The following is a 21,048-nucleotide window of genomic DNA, read 5'->3' as shown; positions in this document are numbered from 1 at the left end:
ACAAGTACTTTGAGAGGGAAACAAAGAGGGTCAAAGACAAACAATATGTGTATGTGGCTCAGTCTCTGTAGAACATAATGGAAGGCCAGGAATGCTGCAGGGCCAGGTGCTTTTTCCTCCTTCAGGTTTCATCCCATCACAACCTTTAGGTAATGTCTTCCGTCAATACAGTGCCTTGCACAGTTGTCACATTTTGCTGCCTTAAAATGAAAACCTAAAAGGGATTACATTAGATTTCTTTTGTATTAATATCAAATTAAAAAACGAAGGTGATTGCTTATATCATCACACCCCACATCTGATTAAATGACAGGCATTTCAAATGTAAATGTTTTACATGCAGATGTCATATTACTGTAATGAAATAATAAAAATGTTTAAAAAATGTATACATTGTTATTTGTCTCTTTGAAATCAAATTTTATTTGTCACATGTGCCAAATACAACAGGTTATAGTGAAATGCTTACAAGCCCTTAACCAACAATTTTAAGAACAATTCTTAAAAAATAAGAAATGAAAGTAACAAATAATTAAAGAGTAGCAGTAAAACAACAATAGCGAGACTATACACAGTGGGTACCGGTACAGTCAATGTGCGGGGCCACCGGTTAGTTGAGGTAATATGTACATGTAGGTAGAGTTATTAAAGTGACTATGCAGAGATAATAACAGAGAGTAGCAGCAGCATTAAAAGGGGGGCAATGCAAATAGTATCCATGAGTAGCCATTTGATTAGATGTTCAGGAGTCTTATGGCTTGGGAGTTGAAGGGTTGAAGGGCTTAAAAAAGGATGGGTGAGACCGCCACATATTCAGGTTGGCTGGAATTGTGACACAAGGATGTGGCCCCATCTCAATTCAGTTCACTCACCATAATAAATCACAATTTCGCAATCAGTGAATTGCCTATTATTTCCAATGAGAATATTGTCAATTTGTCAATTGAATTTACAATTAATTCTCTGAATAAAACATTCCCAAAGCTGGTATTGCGACATGTACAGTACATTTATATGTGTAGAATGATGGCTGTCTCAAACTCAAATAATACCAACACACGCCTAGTGCTCGGAACAAAAGCTAGTAACTACTGGTACGGGAAATCTTTAAATACATTTGTCAGCAAGTCATTTGAGAAGGAATCAAAGAGGGTCAAAGACAAACAATATGTGTATGTGGCTCAGTCTCTGTAGAACATAATGGAAGGCCAGGAATGCTGCAGGGCCAGGTGCTTTTTCCTCCTTCAGGTTTCATCCCATCACAACCTTTAGGTAAAGTCTTCTGTCAATAGAGTGCTTTGCACAGTTGTCACATTTTGCTGTTTTAAAATAAAATCTAAAAAGGGATGACATTAGCTTCCCCACATCCCAGAGTTGTATACTTGGTGGAAGCACCTTTGGTAGAAATTATTGCTGTAAATGAGTTTTTACTAATATTCTGACAACTCTTAGGGCAACATACCTTTGGTCATGTAGTGTATGTGGACACCTGCTCGTCGAACATCTAATTCCAAAATCATGGGCATTAATATGGAGTTGGTCCTCCTTTGCTGCTATAACATACTCCACTTTTCTGGGAAGGCTTTCCACTAGATGTTGGAACATTGCTCCGGGGACTTGCTTCGATTCAGCCACAAGAGCATTAGTGGGGTCAGGCACTGATGTTGGGCGATTAGGCCTGGTTCGCAGTCGGCGTTCCAATTCATTCCAAGGGAGTTCAATGGGGTTGAGGTCAGGGCTCTGTGCAGGCCAGTTGTTCTTCCACACCAATCTTGACAAACCATTTCTATATGGACCTCACTTTGTGCACGGGGGCATTGTCATGCTAAAACAGGAAAGGCCCTTCATTAAACAAAGTTGGAAGCACAGAATCATCTAGAATGTTATTGCATGCTGACCGTTAAGATTTCTCTTCACTGGAACTAATGGGCACAGCCCGAACCATGAAAAACGGCCCCAGACCATTATTCCTCCTCCACCACACTTTACAGTTGGCACTATTATGCATTGGGGCAGGTAGCGTTCTCCTGGCATCTGCCAAACCCAGATGGTGAAGCGTGACTCATCACTCCAGAGAACACGTTTGCACTGCTCCAGAGAACACGTTTGCACTGCGGCGAGCTTTACACCACTCCAACCGACGCTTGGCATTGCACATGGTGATCTTAGGCTTGTGTGCGGCTGCTCGGTCATTGAAACCCTTTTCATGAAGCTCCCAACGAACAGTTATTTTGCTGATGTTGCTTCCAGAGGCAGTTTGGAACTCGGTAGTGAGTTTTGCAACCGAGGACAGGCGATTTTTACGCACTGTGTGCTTCAGCACCTGGAGGTCCCGTTCTGTGAGATTCTGTGGCCTACCACTTTGTGGCTAAGCCAACGTGGCTCTTATTATTTTTATTTCACCTTTATTTAACCAGGTACCAACGTGGCTCTTAGACTTTCTACTTCACAATAACAGCACTTATAGTTGCCCCGGGCACTTCTAGCAGGGCAGAAAACTGACTTATTGGAAAGGTGGCCTCCTATGACAGTGCCACGTTGAAAGTCACTGAGCTCTTTGGGAAGGCCATTGTGTGTTTTTATCAGAAATCATTGGTTATGTGTACTTTGTGTATAAAGTATTACTGATCTCAGATTTTCAATTCATACATTTTAGATTTATGATTTTTGTTGTTGTTGCAAAACCTAGTGATCTTAAGATGAATTCACTCACTGTAAGTCAGTCTGGATAAGAGCATCTGATTAAATTACATTTTCAGATGTAAATGTTTTACATACATACAGACCTCATATTTTATTGAATCATTTTGGAAAATATTTTTGGGACATGGTTATTTGTCTCTCTGAAATGAAACCACCAAGTGATAGATTTAAAAGAAATACACGCTGTGTCATTGAACAGGTTACTGTACAATTTTCTTCTCGTCACACACACTAAACTCACACACAGCCCTTTGAACATAACGGTGCAACTTATACACAGGGTAAATGACAAATTAGATAGATACATATCTACACCAATCTATAGATAGATAGATGGGAGAAATGATCACAGATTACAGCAATGGAAAACCAATGGCCTTGCCCTTGTGACAACCAAGACTCAGGGTGTTCTAAAGTGTTTGATTTGGAAAGAGGGAGGAGAGAAGGAGGAGAGAGGGAGGAGAGACGGAGGAGAGACGGAGGAGAGAGAACAGGTGTATCAGGGTGTGGGTTTGTCTCAGGTTTCAGTGTGAGAGAGGAAGATAGATAAAGGGGAGGAGTGAAGGCAGGGTGGAGTATAAATGTATGAACACTCAACAGGACAGGCTGTAGTGGTGGGCATTGAAACGATGGAAGTCTACAAAGCACTCTGTTTGGTGACTCTACTAGTTACCCTCTTTTCAAAAGGTAGGAGACGAGATTCCCGTTATTCCACTGCTTTCCTTCCATTGACTGGTGAATGGAGTCAAGGAGTTGGTCAGATTATAGAATTTTCTTGGTGGTCGGCCTTATTGACTATTTATAAAATACAGGCATAGCCAATAACGACAGTCAAAGCCAACAGGATGTCATGTGCCTTGTGACACACAGGAGAGAGACCTGTGTTTTGGGCCTTGAGGGAGGTCCTGTGCCTAATTTTAAGGCAGAACGTTCACATTTGTCAAATATTTGTCTAAGATGTGAATGTATGTTGTGTGAGTAAGGTATAACGTGTGTCCTTAAAGACATTTATCAGTCTAAAGTGGAGCCTCATAACTTGATTACACTGCAAAAGGGTCAGTGTGTTTTAGGTTTTGTGGACCAGTTGAACTTGTACATCTAATTTCAACGCCGTAAGGAAAGTGAAGGGGGTTCGAGCCCAAGTTGTCACAGCCGGCCGTGACCGGGAGCTCCCAAGGGCGGTGCACGATTGGCCCAGCGTCATCCAGGCCCGGGGAGGGTATAGGCCAGCTGGGCTTTTTCTTTGACCGTGTTTGCCTCCGACACATTGGTTCCCAAAATTGTCTATATTGAAAAAACAAAATGCTTTTTGGTATTAATTTAAGGTTAGTGTTAGGCTTTAAGTTAGCAGTGTGATTAAGGTTAGGTTTGAAATTGTAGAAATAGGCAGGGTTTATGACTTTGGCGGTGTAATCTAGTGTTAACCAGACATATTGGAGCGGCTGACTTCTGGGTTAGCGAGCAGTGTGGATATGAAGCATTAAAGCATCCCGACGAGAAAATGGGGGACAACATGATACAAACTAGGCAGCCAGACAAATCCCCTTCAGGACTATTTTGCATGAAAATTTGCATTTGTGAACAGCCTGATATAAAAATCTAAAGCACTGTCAAGAAGAGACTTCTCTATTCTAAAGACTTCTTTGTAAATTGAAACATGTACCACATCTGCAGTCTGTATGACTCTGGTTTGTTCTTAGATCTAATACAGCTGTAAAGCCAGTATCAATGCGCCTGTAAAATGATTGACATTTGGTGCCCCTGTTTGTGCCACTGGACCTGATGTGAAAAAGACGCACCTTAGTTAGGCCTATCAGTCTTTCACGTGTGTGTGGGTGTGTGTGTGTGTGTGTGTGTGTGTGTGTGTGTGTGTGTGTGTGTGTGTGTGTGTGTGTGTGTGTGTGTGTGTGATTGCCTTCTGAAGTGTTTGGAGAATTGCGCAATACCATTGAATGGCTTTTTAACACTAGTTCAATTAGCATGTAAAGGAAATGTTGTGCCTTCCGCTGACAATTACATATTCCATCTTAATGGAAACTATGCTGTGCAATGCTCGTCTGTCCTTGTCATTAAGGGCAGAGTACAGGGAAGAAATGTAGGTTCCAAAGTGTAGGAACGTTGGTCATGTTTGTCGTCACAAAAACAGTTGGATGGGATAGAATATTTTATATGGTCATTATGTAATGCAATGAACTTATAGAAACACAAATCAGTTTGTAGATAAGTCTGATTGGTCTGTTTACCTCTATTGTATACATTCATTAAAAAACATTACCTGATTTTAATTTAGTGGGTGGAGACAGAATGTGAAGCCAGTCAAGCTGACAGTCACGCCGTTAGTTTCACTGGTCTGAAAAGACAGAGGAGGTGAAAGTGTTATTATGACAGACGTTTAGCAGTGGGCTTCATTTCTCCTGTCTAGTTCTTTTAGATTAGCTCAAATAAAGGAACGTAGGTGAGGAGAGGAAGCCTCTTTAGACCATTGATTTGTCACATACAGAGAAGATTTAAAACAATAGTGGAGGCAAGAGAAGGGTGATTGGGTGAACTATCCTTTTTAGACTTAGAATCTTAGAATGCATTATAAAACATGACCAAGTATTGTTTCATGTGAAATCCCCATACAGTCCTACAGCAATGATGACTGTTGTGACCACATTGCTTCATTGAATGATTGTGCATTTTTTCTTGGTGTTTTTTTCCTGATGAGCCGGTTTTACTTTTGCTCTCCTCTAAAGATGCAGTATATATATTTCCTCATCCTCGTTATCTTATTCATAAGGCTTTATTCCACAAACTATATTTATCTAGTATTAGCATAACAATATCTTAGTAATTGTGAGAGTAATCTATTCTCCTAGGTTGTTTTAATAGGTAATGTGCTAATTAGTATTAAACACATTCTGGACAATGTTAAGTGGACAGTAGTATTAGGTAACATACACAGTGATGAAAGACGTTTTGACAGATGGCGTTTGTCTTGACAGATGGCGTTTGTCTTGACAATCCTCAGACTCATAACAAATCAGCTGAGAGAGTTTGTTCACAGGAAAAGTCTGTATGGACACTAAATACACAGAGTACAGACAGAGTACAGACAGAGTACAGACAGAGTACAGGCCCAACCAAGACTGTATGTTGCTACTATAAAACCAATGGGGTGAGAAGTTATGAATCATATGTTTGCCAAAACCAAATTGTTCAACTTTTTTCTGCTTCTCCTGTTTTTCAGTGTCTCACTCTCAGTTGGATGGTAAGTCCCCTCCTTTTTCAATCAAATTTCAGTTATTTTCCTAATTGAATGACTTAACCATGCACCTATTCACTGACTAACAAGTGAGCTTTAATCTCTTCACTTCCTGTGTGTGGTCTATTTTGTAATCCCTCATCCATCTGTGTCTTTGTTAGTGTGTGGAACCTCTCCTCTCAACACTAGGATCGTGGGGGGTCAGGACGCTCCTCCAGGGAGTTGGCCATGGCAGGCCAGTCTGCAGAGATCTGGCAGCCATTTTTGTGGGGGATCCCTTATTAACAAAGAGTGGGTGCTGACTGCTGCTCACTGCTTTCCCCGGTGAGCGCCCATAAACTGTGCTTAATTCAATCAAATCTGTATTGTAGTATTTCTACAAACTGTCATAATAATGACAATAATACATTTAGATTTTCATGTGATCACATAAAACCACTATGTTTTTTGGGACAGTAAACAGACTTTCCTCCCCATGTTTCCAAAATGAGATGTGGGAAGTAAAGGGAGCAGTTCGTAGATAATGATAATTCTCAAATATTGCTGAGGTGGGAGCTACAGGCCCTTCAAACATTTAATACAATTCTAACTTCAAAACTCTCATTTTCCCAGCATCAGTACATCAAATTTGGTGGTCTACCTGGGTCGTCAGAACCAGCAGGGCTCCAACCCTAATGAAGTGAGCCGTACGGTCACTCAGATCATCTGCCACCCCAACTACATCAGTAGTACCAGTGACAACGACATATGTCTGCTGAAGCTCTCCTCCTCTGTGACTTTTACCAACTACATCCGGCCAGTCTGCCTAGCTGCACAAGGCAGCTCCTTCTATGCTGGCACTACTAGCTGGGTCACAGGCTGGGGCACCCTCAGCAGTGGAGTACAATGTGAGTACACAGATATAGCTTGTTTTAAGTACGACTGATGATGGCTCAGAATTCTGAAAGGTCTTGTGTATGTTGAGGAAGTCATTTTTCTCATGGGTTGAAAGTCATTCCTCAGTGTCCCTGGCCTCACCACAGACTAGAGCTGGGCGACATGGACAAAAATGTATACCGCAATAAATTACCTGAATTGATGCGATAACGATAAATAGAACGATACGTTTATAACATTCATGTGCACCAGTTCTTTTTGATTAGCCTTTAAACTACTACTACTAGTTTGATTGTTGCAGCTATCAATTGTCCCATTAACAACCACCCATATTAGCAAACCTATTTCAATTCAAACTTCACACTGTCTAGTATAAGCTACTTATCGTAGTGAAGAATATCAGCAATGCCTGTGATAAGTGGTTGGTGTCTACATTTTCAGTTTATCGTCCCAGCTCTACCACAGGTCCTACAGGAGGTGGATGTGCCAGTAGTGGGAAACAGACAGTGTATCTGTAATTATGGAGCTGGCTCCATCACTGACAACATGATCTGTGCTGGTCTATCAGCAGGAGGAAAGGATTCCTGTCAGGTAAAATCTCTTGGGTATCCTTTTCCTTTTCGTTTATTACAGTGTCAGTCAATAACACATTGGGCCGATTCTCAGAAAACAGGTTATACCTAATCCTAAACTAAAAATAATTTTCAATAGAGATTCCCCATTGAAAATTATTATTTGTCTAAGACTAGGCTTCATTGAGGAAACTGACCCACCACATTTCATAATCCTGTGAAAATTCAATCCCAGTGACACTGTAAATCTGTCTATGAATAGGGGGACTCAGGAGGTCCGCTTGTGAGCAAACAGGGTACTCGCTGGATCCAGTCCGGCGTTGTGAGTTTTGGCAACGGTTGTGCTATGGCAAATTTCCCTGGTGTGTACACCAGAGTTTCCCAGTACCAGACCTGGATCAACAGCCAGATTACCAGTGACCAACCAGGCTTCATCACCTTCTCATCCAATGGGACTGACTCTGACCGCAGTGTCACCTGCACTGCTCTGCCATCAGTCAGAATCACCACCACCACCCCCCCTACTACCACACCCGCACGTACGTACCTATAGTCTAACTTGTGCATATGGCTAAACACTGATCTCTACCTCTGTAATAAATCTGACTACTGGATTACTCCCTTTTATTTGTCTCTCAAACTTGTATCTGTCTCTCCCTCTGCAGCTGTGGTGTGTGGCAGCGCTAGCGCCTCTTTGAACTCCCGTATTGGCGGGGGAAGCTCGTTGGCGACAGCAGGCTTGTGGCCCTGGATAGCCAGCCTACAGAAGAACGGAGCACACGTCTGCGGGGGCACGTTAGTGGCGGTGGACTCTGTCATGAGCGACGCTAGCTGCTTCTCCAGGTAAGTTAACTCAACCTGTATTTCAAAGGGGAGAGCAAGTAGTGACAGTAAGTTCCGGATTAAAATGTCAGTCCTGACATGATTCTAAGGAAATCTAGTCATGTAACCTACATTTAGATTTTTGAAGGTGCCATTACATGAACATTTAGTGACGCTTTCCTTTTCAATCCGTACAGTCCTTGTGCTAGTGAAAATCATTTTAGGGACATGGGAACAACACTTTACATGTTGGGTTTATATTTTTGTTCAGTATACATAACCCATACATGTCACATTCATAAGCAGTACATATGAATTTAGTTAATACTCATGCTAACAACTACAAGTAAGAAAATATCAACTTGCTACAATCATAATTGCATTCAAAATGATGACAACATTCATACTAAAGAGTTAGATGCACTAACGAAATTGCGCCACCATTTATCTAACTTTAGTTTGTAATAAAACAAGCAGTCATTGTGTGGAGAATCACCTTCTAAAACACTGAAATATATTTTTCCATAACCAAAAATATTGTCTATTCAGCTGTTTGAAGCTGGTTTAAAAAAGTAAAAGATGCAAAAACCTCAGAATGGGAAGCATAGAAATATACCACTTCTTAGACTTGCTTTCGACGGGAATGAAATTTCTATGCAAATTTGGTCGGGGTCGTCCAAAAAGTTAGATATTGTATGACGGGTGTCTACCTAGGGAATAACACATTCTTCATAACGCATACATAACCCCTACATATCACATTTATAGGCAGTACATAGGCATTTCACAAGACAGCAATCAGAATGTAGAGTTTAGTGTCCCTCACTAAACACAACTCATTCCATCTCTCCAGCCAGCCCAACGCCTCTCAATGGACCGTGATCCTGGGTCGTCTGAAGCAAAACGGCTCCAACCCTAATGAGGTAACCCTGAACGTCATCAACATCACCATGAGCAACTTGACGGGCAACAACGTGGCCATCCTCCGACTGGCCAGCCAACCCAAGTTATCTAACTACATCCAGCCTATCTGTGTGGACCAGGGAACCAGCACCTTCAGCACAGGGACTAAGTGCTGGGTGGCTGGCTGGGGCACTGGCCAGGGTGGGGGTGAGTGGATGGACAACTGTCTTTGTGTGTTAGACATGTGCCTGTTCAGTAACAAGCTCTATAGATTTAAAAGAATTGGAAAAGCAATGGAATTGCTGTAGGTCCTTTGATACGATAGGTGGGATTTAACATATTGCTTACACCCTATCCAGGCCTCTCGGATGTACACAAATGCCTAGGGTAGGGGCTGGCTAGGGATTGTTTCCGGAAAGATACGACCTTAGGAGTATAGGTGGGTATGTGTGTGTGTATTGGTATGATAAGTAATAAACTCTCTTTGTGTCCTCAGCTGAGCAAGTCCTGCAGGAGTTCCAGACCTCTGTGGTGGAATGCGTGAATGTTTCATCTTCGAACAACATTTGCATCGAACCTGTGACACTACTGCAGGTATGGCACAGTTGATCTATAAATCTGTCTTACTATTTTGCACGTAACCATATGACCATAACAGTAAGCACATATTAACCCATGTTTTTCTCTGCTTCTCTCCCCATAGGGTGATGTGGGTGGTCCTCTGATGTGTAAGCAGGGCAGCTCATGGTTTCAGACTGCTGTGTTGACTGTTGGCAGCAGTGGCAACGCCACTAGCGGCAACGCCACTAGCGGCAACGGCACTAGCGGCAACGCCACCAGCACTAATGGCACTAGCAAAGCACGATTGAGCCGGAGTCTTCGCGCCTCCCCCAACCAAGTCTTCACCAAAACCTCCCACTTTAAGGACTTTCTGACTTCCATATTGGGAACCTTGCTATTACCCACCACAAACACTGCTCCCACGACCCCCTCAGCTGGTGGCAGCAGTGGAGCTTCCCCGGCCCACTCCTCCTTCTCGCTCTTCCTTGTCCTCTTCTCCCTCTCCTCTGTCCTCCTGTTGGGCTGGGATTGACGCTAAGCAACTCCATGGCAACCATTAACAAGCCCTTTTTGTAACTTCCAACCAATCAAAAGTCTATTTTTCTAGCAATTAATCCATTTCTGTCAGTGACTGGCAGTGTGTCAAAGCCAGGATTGCAACATTGAATTCAGGGAGCCTTCATCTCCATTCATTGAATGATGAATATTTCCCCTTAGTAAAGAAAAACAATATCAAATCCAATCAGTGATATATATTTTTACTGTCACTTTTTTTTTGTAGCAGCAACATTTTCTGGACAATATTTGTTGATTGAAACAGCACTGCTATTTGAGTTGCAATATGCATGGTTTTCTGTTCAAAGCTGTCTGGGCATGTGTAACAGTGTTACATATTAATATCCAGATGAATATGACTGTAGTAGCACACTTGACTTTCTCCAAAGATTATAGTCTATTCTACAGTATCTGTGAGCCAAAATGGCAAGTAGCCAACATGCACTGAACTATTAGATAGTCATACTGCACTTTACTGGACATGTGCCATGGATTATTATACAATGTTATGATGGTTTTAACAAAACTGTTAACTAAATAGCTCTAATACTTAGTTCTAAATGAATTGAAGACTTGAATCCAAAATGCTGCCTGTCAAAGGTATATTTTGTGTTTCATCATGTTTCTAACTAAGCTTTGCATATAATTGTGTGTTTTAACAATTACCTCTACCCTATGGAAGCAGGGTAATACTTTATTTTGTGTACAGAAATTTAAATGATAAATTACACATTTTATGTTCATGTTCTGAAATTATTTAGCTAAGTGTTTTCTTTACTCGAAGAACATGCTCTATACAGGAAGTAGTCCTAAATGTCAGTGATGAATTAATACAATTTCATTTAAAAAATATAAGGTGTCTGTGAAACAGTCAAATTAGTAAATAAATGTATGGTTGCTTTGTGTGCCTTTGTCTAGTCAACTGTTTGTATTAAAAAAATATAATCAAAATTGATAATGTATCATATTTTCCTATAATACTATTCTCATAATATCATTTCTTGTAGGGTTGCAAAATTCCACAAACTTTCCCAAAAGATCTACCCCGGCTGATGTAACTCAGCCAGACTACAAAATGGTTTTCCAGAAATCCTGGTTGAAATATTCCTGGAATTAAATCGTGAGTCCTCCAACCAGACTCCTATAAAACTACCCTAATTATCCACACTAATCATGGAATTGTAATGTCAACTGTCCAATTGTCATGATTTTGTTACCTGGTTTAAACTGTGACGTATGGTCTGCGTTCCATAATGATTCAAATAGGCTACATGCCCCAAATTATTGCCCAACTTGTAATACGTTGGCTTAATAAGATCCACGATTTCTAGCGATCCTCAGGAATACACACACGGATGTGACAGATGAAAGGTAAACTAACAATGGAATGGAATGATGCAGAATATAAGGAAACAAACTATAATGACAGTTATAAATGTATGTGGGTATAACTGACGGTGGCTACCAATTAGTGGGAAATGTTTAACACCATACAAATTGTAAAACATACAGTAAAAAGTTGAGGCATATAAAAAAAAAAAACATTCTAGAAATCATATGAATTCGGTAGGTTTGGCGCAATACTGTCATTAGCGCATGGCTACAGAAGATTGGGCCTACAAATGTAATTCTTGCAAGTTAGTATAAGGCCAGCATTTCATAAACGTCACTGTGGAAAAGGTGATTAGTATAGTTTATCCCCCTTAGCTACAACACATGCAGCAGCTACTATTCCTGGGGTCTACATAAAACATACAAACACATGACAAAGTATAGAACAGTAATAGACAAGGACAAGATGTTACATTACATTCTAATTTAAAAAAAAGTTATATATAAGAAAGACACCAAGAGACAAAAATACCCCTTGACTTTTTACACATTTTATGTTAGTCTGAATTTAAAATGTATTACATTTAGATGTGTCACTGGCCTACACAGAATACCCCAAAGTGAAATTGTTTTTCGAAATGTTTACAAATTAATAAAAAATGATGACCTGGCCTCCACAATCACCTCAACCCAATTGAGATGGTTTGGGATGAATTGGACCCCAGAGTAAAAGAAAAGCAGCTAACAAGTGCTCAGCATATGTGGGAACTCCTTCAAAATGCATTCTAGGTGATTACCTCATGAAGCTGGTTGAGAGAATGCAAAGCTGTCATCAAGGCAAAGTGTTACTTAAAAGCTACTTTTAAGAATCTAAAACATATTTTGATTTGTTTAACACTTTTTTGGTTACTACATGATTCCATGTGTTATTTCATAGTTTTTATGTCTATTATTCTACAATGTAGAAAATAGTAAAAATAAAGAAAAACCCTGGAATGAGTACGTGTGTCCAAACATTTGACTGCTACTGTAGGTATTCCTCTTGTCTAGATGGGATAGTGCAGTGCGCTGGCGATGGCATCGTCTGTGGATCTATTGGGGCGGTAAGGAAATTGAAGTGGGTCTAGGGTGTCATGTATGGTGGAAATTACAAGATTATGTTATAATACTTGTATTGCATCAAATGGTTGTTTTATTCAACACAATGGAGGGTTCTTATAACTCTATTGCGTCTGTGTGAACTGAAAGTGGGCCTCTGGGAGATTTAACACTAACAGAAGATTTACGATGTCTTTGTGGTGATAAAACCCCAAAAGATTTAGTTTAAGAATACAGGTAACTCTGACTTATGTGATAAGTTTGTCTCCCCTCATTTGATAGTAAATAAATTAACCACCACACATGTAAGGTAGAGTGGTATGATCCTTAACTAGCCTCTCAAAGCACTTCATGATGACAGAAGTGAGTGCTACGGGGCGATAGTAATTTAGTTAAGTTACCTTTGCTTTCTTGAGTGCAGAAACAATGGTGTACTTCTTGAAGCAATTGGGGACAGCAGACTTGGATAGGGAGAGATTGAATACTGTATTGTCCCCCCTACCCTCCTTCTTGGCAAGTCTATTGTCCGGATAATAGCCCATAATGGCACTGTACAACGTGACCGGTCGGGAGTAGGCTACAGTACAACAGTAAGAGCAAAATAATCCTAACATTTCCACACCCTAATTGTAGTCTAACCAATACCCAAACGGAGATTCAGTGAAAATATAACCTTGTTGATTTATCAAGACTAGCCCCCATGCTTGTCTCAGAGCAGCACTGTCTTGACCTCTGAATGCTGTCGCTTCCATTAATTTTGAAAGAGTATTTTCCAGTAAGCAACAATTTGTTTACCTTCATTAGCCTTCATTACTCTAATATTTCTGTCATTCAGTGATATTTATTCCCATAGTTATTTGTTATGGATCCATAATGAATTAAACATCCGCATTTTAAAAGAGTATTTTTTATCATTATTTTATTAACAAAAGCATAAAGATGCTGATGAAGAAATACAGTACTGTACAGTATATGCTTTATCCTCCATTTTGTGGTTGCATGAGGTCGCCCACACACACTTTAAACATTAGGATAATAAAGCATTTAAACATTTTGAAGATAGAAGCCGCCTGCATTTGTTTATTAGGCTACTGTGCAGTCTGACAAGTAAACATAGCCTACAGTACATACTGTAGTAAACATGGTAAAGTGCCTAATTCCTTACAGAAGGGAGAGCAGGCCATGTCCAGACTTTCTCTGTGACCTCAAGTACTCATTAACTCTGTCTTTAATGCTTTTTCTGGTTGCATCAGTCATTGACAGAAACTTCTGAGACAGTTTTAATGATGAACAGCCGGAGGAGGTTCACTGATAAGCTACATTTTCCTCGGGATCCATCCCAGTTGGTATTCTGTGTCCACTCGTGGTATCTCTCTTCGGTTACACATCCTTGGAATAGCAGAACAGCATAATGGTCCGGACGGCCCTTTCTGTGCCTGGTGAGCAGTTGGTCAAGTCTGTTGTCAGAAGAGAAATGGAAATGTCAGGGTGAACAGACAACCTGACGAACCCGCCAGGTATGTTGACTCTGCCTGTCAGAGGTGGAGTTCCAGAGCTCACAAGTGTGCCTGTGATGGATTGTGACTCTATCTTGTTCCTCGCCCTCTTCAACGCGTCATTCACCGCCTGACTCTCTGCCAATGCCACCTGACTCTCTGCCAATGACGAGTGACTCTCTGCCAATGACGAGTGACTCTCTGCCAATGACGAGTGACTCTCTGCCAATACCGCCTGGCTCTGGACTCTGGACTCTGTCGCCTGTATCTCTGCCTTTAGATAATGTTTCTCTTTCTGCTGGTCTGCCTTCAATGACTCGATCTCGGTCTTCAAAGTTTGAATCTGATCCATGTGCACCTTCATCAGATGAGCAGAATGGTACCGCCCTGAGCCCCCATCGGTTACAGTGGCAGAGTGATCAATGATCAGTGGCAAATTTAGATATAGGCGACATGGGCAGTCGCCCAGGGAGACATCTTGCCGGGGGTGGCACGGGGCCCCCGTACAAAATAATTTGGAATGGTGACATTTGCACGATCGGTTTTCGCTCATTTGCACGACATGTCAATGATATCATGTCACCGTGTGGGACTGTGGGTCAATTAACCTTGTCGGAGTGGGCGCCCTGATTATAGTTTGTGAGCTAGGCAGGCTACTGCCTGGGAAGGTCTCCCACTCAGAAGTACGAGATGGGGAGAGGGTAGGTTGACCTCAGGTCTCCCCACTGGAAGCCCGAGGTAGGGGGAGCAGGGGAATCTATCAAATAGCGCACCTATAACTTTGTACATACATAGCCTCAACCTCTTGTGAACCTAACATAACAATTTTCTCTCCTTCTTTCGCATCAGAGCACAAAATCTCATACGTTTTCTCGAGATCATCAAATTCTTTCTTGGGGTAGACAGTTGAACACCCACATTTCCCCCCTTCACCTGTGGGCGTGTCAGTTTAATGGTTGCTGCTGTGGTGGTGAGTATCTCTGCTGTTGTGGTGGGCGTCTCTCACCACCGGGATTGGCATAGCGTTCCCCCGGTTTTGGACAATTTGACTTCCAATGATCTGGGGAAAAGCACCGGAGGCACAGGTTCTCATGTCTACAGTGCATCACAGTGGAGTGATCTGTTGAGCCACAAACCATGCATTCCCTACGCCTGGAGGGCTGGGTGGCGAAAGATGGTGCCTTGGCCTGTGTCTGTGAAACCATAACGGGTGGTATGCTCTTCTCTAAGGTACGTTCAAGCAGGTGAATGAGTCTCTCGATACTTGCACTCTGCCCATCTTGTTTGGCGCTTGATGTGAGAGAAGTGTCACTGCACGCACCAGCATTGACCCCGCCTTCACATGGAGTTATCTGGGGATGCACTGTTACTTGCTTTGAGGATACAGCGGTAGATTGACACATGGTGGCCTTCATGCGGCGTTCATGTTCATAGATTCTCTCCTGTACTTCACTCGCAGTCCATTTCTCAGCAGACTTGTATTGGAATACGGCTGCCAGTTTGGGGTCAGGGCAGTATGTTACAAACATCCTAACGACATCGGAGTTGGAGCTGTCAATCTTCTTACCTTGTCTCTTAAGGCCCTCGTCAGCGACACCTTGTTCATTCGAACCCAATACTCCATAACAGCCTCTCCGGGTACAGGTTTAGTATTGTAAATATCAGCCAAGGGCATGCATGAATAGGCCAATTTGCTGAAATTCTGTTTCAGAATGTCAAATACAATCTCTGGCTTCTCTGTAGGATCAACTGTTGTCTCATTGCGTAAATTTATCTTTACCGTGTCTCTTGCTTTGCCAGATAATCGACTAATCATCTCATCTGATTGTTCCCCAACAGGACATCCCTTCCTCCTCAAGTATATTCTCATCAACTCCTCCCATTCATGAATGGAGCATTTGTCTGTAACATCTCCTCTATATGTAGGAGGTTCCTTTATGTCTGATTGCATGATGAGCTTAATTTTTATTGAGATCTACATATCCTACCGACTCTGAATGATGATCACTTATCTTTTCTGTACTTACTGGTGGCTCATAAGTACTGGACCTGCCACTCTGTAGTTCTTCCCTAATGGAGCTCCCTATTTCCCGGGCTAGCTGAGTGACCAGTTCAGATAGACCATCTACAGGGGCATTTGGATTAACACTAGATGAAGGGCTTTCATCCAATTTTTTTGTGGAGCAAAACATGGGGGACCTCCTGCACCTACACACTTTACAGGGGTTTGATCAGAGTATGAGAAAAACCTCCCCCTCTCAGCAGTGAATTTGGGTTCATCACCATTATAAGATGCCATGCCACTAAACCACTAATGTTACATTAAAATGTCTGTTGATGAACACACTTCTATGTTGGTTAACTATAAACAGCGCTCTCAATACATTGTTGTCAGAAAAAAAATAAACAGGAAAAAACTCACTCTCTGCATCTTGCATCTGCATCCAAAAGGAAATAAAACATTTGTAGAGCACATATGTTCTGATAGTCGTTGCCTCTTTCTCTCAATGCATCAAAATGATTTTTGAATACAAAAATTAATACAGTCTCTCCTTATTATACATAACATATTTTACATAGATAAAACCACATACCTGCATCCAAAAGGAAATAAAACATTTGTAGAGCACATATGTTCTGAGAATCGTCGCCTCTTTCTACAACAGATGCACAATAGGAGGGACTGGGATCATTCGAGGAGCTAGCCATCGTTCACACATACAATAGCATACAAAATGCAATTGCCATGCTGACTGTAGGAAAGTCCACCAAAGTTTTTGCCAGAGAATTGACTGTTAATTTCTCTACCATAAACTGCCTCCAATGTCGTTTTAGAGAATTTGGCAGTATGTCCAACCGGCCTCACAACCGCAGACCACGTGTAACCACTCCAGCCCAGGACGTCCACATCTGGCTTCTTCACCTGAGGGATCCTCTGAAACCAGCAACCCTGACAGCTGATGAAACTGAGGAGTATTTCTGTCTGTAATAAAGCCCTTTTGTGGGTAAAAACTCATTCTGATTGGCTTGGCCTGGCTCCCCTGTGGCTGCGCACTTGCCCTCCCAGTCCCATCCATTGCTGCACCCCTGCTCTCCCAGTCTCACCCATGGCTGCGCCCCTGCCCAGTCCTGTGAAATGCATAGATTGGGGCCTAATGAATTTAATTCAATTGACTGATTTTCTTATAAGAAATGTAACTCAGAAAAATCTTTCATTGTTTCTTGCGACGTTTATATTTTGGTTCAGTATAGTTAACTAACATTAGCAAACTCTGCATTCTATACGGTTATGCCAGTGGCATAAAAAATACCTAATCCACACTTAGTGTGGTACTGTCAAATTGAGCAAACCAGATTGTTCAATCTTTTTGATTCAACTTTATATCCTGTGTAAGTCACTATTCCGTCCGCCCATCGTTTTTTGTGGGACGCTTTGCAGACTACTTTATGGGGAAAATATGTGACTATTACAATTTTTACCTTTAAAACCCATAAAAATTCAAGGATGTTTTCAGACCAGGAAATACCAAAACTGATGATGTTGGTAAGTTTTTAGGTCTATAATTATCGCTCCTTGACCTCGCACAGGTGTTCAGAATTAAGATGATTAGGATCAATTGGTCCATAAATATTTCTAGTTTGTAGGCACTCCTAGATCATTCAGTCATGTCTCTCAAAACAATTGGCTGTCGTAGCAGCAAGCGCTGCCAATGAAGGTACGTCTAATAATGAACGCATAATATGATTATGTAGCGCTGATACCATGTTAACTTGAATAGGCTACTTATCTCATGCTGACCGCCTAACAGACTAGCCAAGTTGTGGTGTTGGCTCTTGAGATGAGAATGATGACATTATCAAATTTGATATTTTTTTGATTTTAATGTGGATTGTGAGAAACACTCCATTAAAGTGACATGGAAGGTCAGTCCAGAGTTGGTTGAACATGCTGCCCGTCTTTTCCTTGGACACTGTGTTCCGTCCACATTTTCTGTTCTTCCCACAGGAGAAGGGATGGCGACATTCCACTACAACCTCAATGGCTGTGCCATCAAGAAACGGGTAATGTCTAACTCTTGACCCAATGTATGCCATTTTGGATCCTGCGACGACTAATGCTTCTCCTTCTATTCCCCAGGTGACTGGCAAAAAACACATCTATTCAACCAGCCTGACTTACAGACCTAACCGAAAGCCCAAACCCGCTGCTATTAATCACCATATTAAGTGTGTTTACATAAGGTAACCGGGCTATCTATGCCAGGGGTACTCAACTCTTACCTTAAGAGGTCTGGCGCCTGCTGTCTTTCGGTTCTACTTTATCATTAATTGCACACACCTGGTGTCCCAGGTCTAAATCAGTCCCTAATTAGAGGGGAATGACATTTTTAAAATGCAGTGGCACTGAGTTGAGTTTTAGGGCTCTATTGGGTGTAGTGTACTCTAGCGATGGTGTTGGAATCAAATCTTCCTAAGCCTTTGCCACCATTATTAAACTAAACATTCCCTCTTGTATGTAGACCTGAGGGATGGATTCCCCCATTCCTTATCCCTGCCTATGGTAGTGCTGAGGGTCATGGAGGATTGGTTTTCCACATGGCACTCCTCAATGGTGAGTGACTCATACAACATCAATTATTGTAAGAATGTGGTCAGTCAACTTACCTGGTAAAGAAATTCCTAGCAGAGGACACTGCCCAAAGCTAGTTGAAACCTGTGGCTGTACAGTACGTATGAGCATTGCGCCCCTTCCCCTCTCTGCATGTAGAAGACCTTACTGGTCTGGCTAAGAGCAGCCTGTTTCCCCTGGGCTCTTTCATCCCCATCTGGGCAGCAGTGGATCAGAAGGACCATCAGCCCTTGCTGCTGCTCTTGGAGGAGTGTGTGGCGGCCACAACACCAGAACTGCAGTCTGCGAGCCTGGTGTACCCCATCACCAAGGGGTATGTACCAGACCTGGCTATGGCCATGTAGGGTGCATGTTTTGGTTTGACTGCCTAGCGCTACACAGCCTACTCAAATGTTGAAAAGTATTGAATACATTTTAAAGTTAGCTTATTTGCTGGATGGAAGTTCTGTTTGTCTGCTCATTGCACAATGCATTTTCAGTTGCCTTGCAGATGGGAAGACTGGGAACTCCAGGTTCCTGCCTAGGTACCACTCGTCTGCTATTCTGCTTTACCTGCAGTCTTCAAGTTTGCCTTAGGTGAGGAAGTGAGTGGACCACAAGTTCTCGGTATGACTGGGTTGTTCATACTGTAGCTCTTGACTGTTCTTATTTCACCCCAGGTGTATATTCATTGTAAGCTTGTTGCATGGGACCCTGAGGTTTTTGATATAGAAAAGAAGGCCTGCCACTACATTAAAGAGACTGGAGAGTAAGTATGTATTGGTCACATTCTTTAACATTGGACCATAATGACGTTAGTGCCAATGCAACAGCCAACTTTTTTTATTCATAGATGGGAGCTGCTGGACGACCCGTCTCAAAGTGACCTCTGCAAGTGCTGTGACTCGAGTTGCAAGCTTCGGTTGAAGAGGGGTGTGGATTCAGGTATTTTGAGCTACTTCATTTCAAGCCTGACTAAACTGTAGTTCCATATTCATTTGAGTTCTGATGGGACTGCAGCTTGAAGTAATGTGTATTTTTTTTTTCTCAGAACCCCAGTGCCTGGTTCAAAACTCTGTTCTTGGACCGCTCACAATAGTGGAAAACTCTGAAACCCGGATCCCCAGTGAATTTGTAAAATATCCTACTGTAGAACAAGGTTGGTGATTTTGGCATTGAAGACTATAGTTTACACTTGGCGTTTAATTGTATCAGCTTTGATGCCAAATTAACTTGAACCTGTAACCTACTCACCTGTCATTGTGTTCTATATTCATTTGACTGGTTGGTGTAATGGTCTGGAACACTTTGCTTGTCAGGTGTGTGTGTGCAGGTTATTTTACTGTAACATCCCCCAACGGCAATGAGATGCATGTTACTAACAATTCTTCAACCTGTTACAGGGATGGCTGTATTTTCTGTCTCTACAGCCGTCTAATTGTAGGTGGCCTGAAGGGTGCCTCACTTTCCACTATCCCCAGTATGGATATGAAGTCCTTTGACTTGAGCATGTTTCAATAAAATGAGTAGAAACAAATACCATTGTAAAGTAATGGTTGTCAAAATGCTATGATCCTGATGAAATGTAACCTAAATCCAGTAGTGCGGCGCCGGTATCTACACAAAATAGCCAAGAGGTGACCATCTGGTTGTAAGAAGATGATCTCAATGAGCGTGCTCAGTGTTTTGCGACTTCGTGTTCTGGACTTTCCAGTGTCCTGATTACTCTTGAACTGTAACACTTCTCTTGGCATAATTAGTTTGCTAATGATAGCCACAGCAGGTGTTCATGCAATGCTAACGCTATTTGAAAGATTGTCATAAGTGAACCTGCTTATTGTTGGCTATACTTTTTCAGCAGTAGCCCACCCCAATATCAAATTGACAAGCCAAGTTTAGGGATTGTAGGTGGTTGATGGCCATGCTTAGGTAACAATTCAGGATTTATTTTTTTTTTTTTAAATTTAGGAGTGCCCATCAGGGGAATTTACCCCAAAGATTATCTTGGTTTCAGTGTCTTTCATACCTCACTGGCAAAAACATCTACTTTTCTAACAGTTTAACTAGACTATCATTCGCCTAAGGCAAGATTTAAAATCCCAGCAGTTCAAGAGCAAATTGGTTTTGGCACATTCATTGACATATAACTGATTCAACATTTAATAGCACTGGCATTTCCCCTCTGACAGGTCACGAATGAATTCCACCCCAGTTAAATTTCAGCATAGCTCATGAGCCCAGTACTTGCACTGTATCTGGTAACAGAACTCATTA

General features: G+C 41.8%; 2 protein-coding genes across 2 annotated transcripts; both read left to right on the top strand.

The window, feature by feature from the left end:
- The first annotated feature begins 3,315 nt into the window (after nucleotides 1-3,315).
- LOC139420956 (transmembrane protease serine 9-like) lies at nucleotides 3,316-11,190 on the top strand. The gene is made up of 10 exons (XM_071171393.1): nucleotides 3,316-3,390; nucleotides 5,936-5,956; nucleotides 6,112-6,274; nucleotides 6,563-6,837; nucleotides 7,281-7,417; nucleotides 7,661-7,937; nucleotides 8,064-8,241; nucleotides 9,074-9,330; nucleotides 9,620-9,717; nucleotides 9,827-11,190. The coding sequence occupies exons 1-10, from the start codon at nucleotides 3,333-3,335 to the stop codon at nucleotides 10,214-10,216; spliced, it is 1,854 nt and encodes a 617-aa protein (XP_071027494.1). The 5' UTR covers nucleotides 3,316-3,332; the 3' UTR covers nucleotides 10,217-11,190.
- A 4,112-nt stretch (nucleotides 11,191-15,302) lies between these two features.
- LOC139422497 (zona pellucida sperm-binding protein 3-like) lies at nucleotides 15,303-19,955 on the top strand. The gene is made up of 8 exons (XM_071173657.1): nucleotides 15,303-15,395; nucleotides 18,057-18,227; nucleotides 18,304-18,407; nucleotides 18,686-18,777; nucleotides 18,934-19,112; nucleotides 19,455-19,543; nucleotides 19,628-19,719; nucleotides 19,826-19,955. Exons 1-8 carry the CDS (start codon nucleotides 15,303-15,305, stop codon nucleotides 19,939-19,941), a joined length of 936 nt encoding a protein of 311 aa, XP_071029758.1. The 3' UTR covers nucleotides 19,942-19,955.
- The last annotated feature ends 1,093 nt before the right edge of the window (nucleotides 19,956-21,048 follow it).

This window comes from Oncorhynchus clarkii, chromosome 12 (assembly GCF_045791955.1).
Source record: "Oncorhynchus clarkii lewisi isolate Uvic-CL-2024 chromosome 12, UVic_Ocla_1.0, whole genome shotgun sequence".
Taxonomy (NCBI): domain Eukaryota; kingdom Metazoa; phylum Chordata; class Actinopteri; order Salmoniformes; family Salmonidae; genus Oncorhynchus; species Oncorhynchus clarkii.
The sequence above is the reverse complement of the archived record's forward strand: the minus strand, read 5'-3'. Positions and strand labels throughout refer to the sequence as shown.

Bases quoted from the DNA above. Each gene is read 5' to 3' on its own strand.
- LOC139420956 (XM_071171393.1), top strand. From the start codon at position 3,333: ATGGAAGTCTACAAAGCACTCTGTTTGGTGACTCTACTAGTTACCCTC. The intron at 5,957-6,111 runs GTAAGTCCCCTC...TGTCTTTGTTAG, and splicing joins GTCTCACTCTCAGTTGGATG to TGTGTGGAACCTCTCCTCTC. The intron at 6,275-6,562 runs GTGAGCGCCCAT...TCATTTTCCCAG, and splicing joins GCTGCTCACTGCTTTCCCCG to CATCAGTACATCAAATTTGG.
- LOC139422497 (XM_071173657.1), top strand. From the start codon at position 15,303: ATGCATTCCCTACGCCTGGAGGGCTGGGTGGCGAAAGATGGTGCCTTG. The intron at 18,778-18,933 runs GTGAGTGACTCA...CTCTGCATGTAG, and splicing joins CCACATGGCACTCCTCAATG to AAGACCTTACTGGTCTGGCT. The intron at 19,113-19,454 runs GTACCAGACCTG...ATTTCACCCCAG, and splicing joins ACCCCATCACCAAGGGGTAT to GTGTATATTCATTGTAAGCT.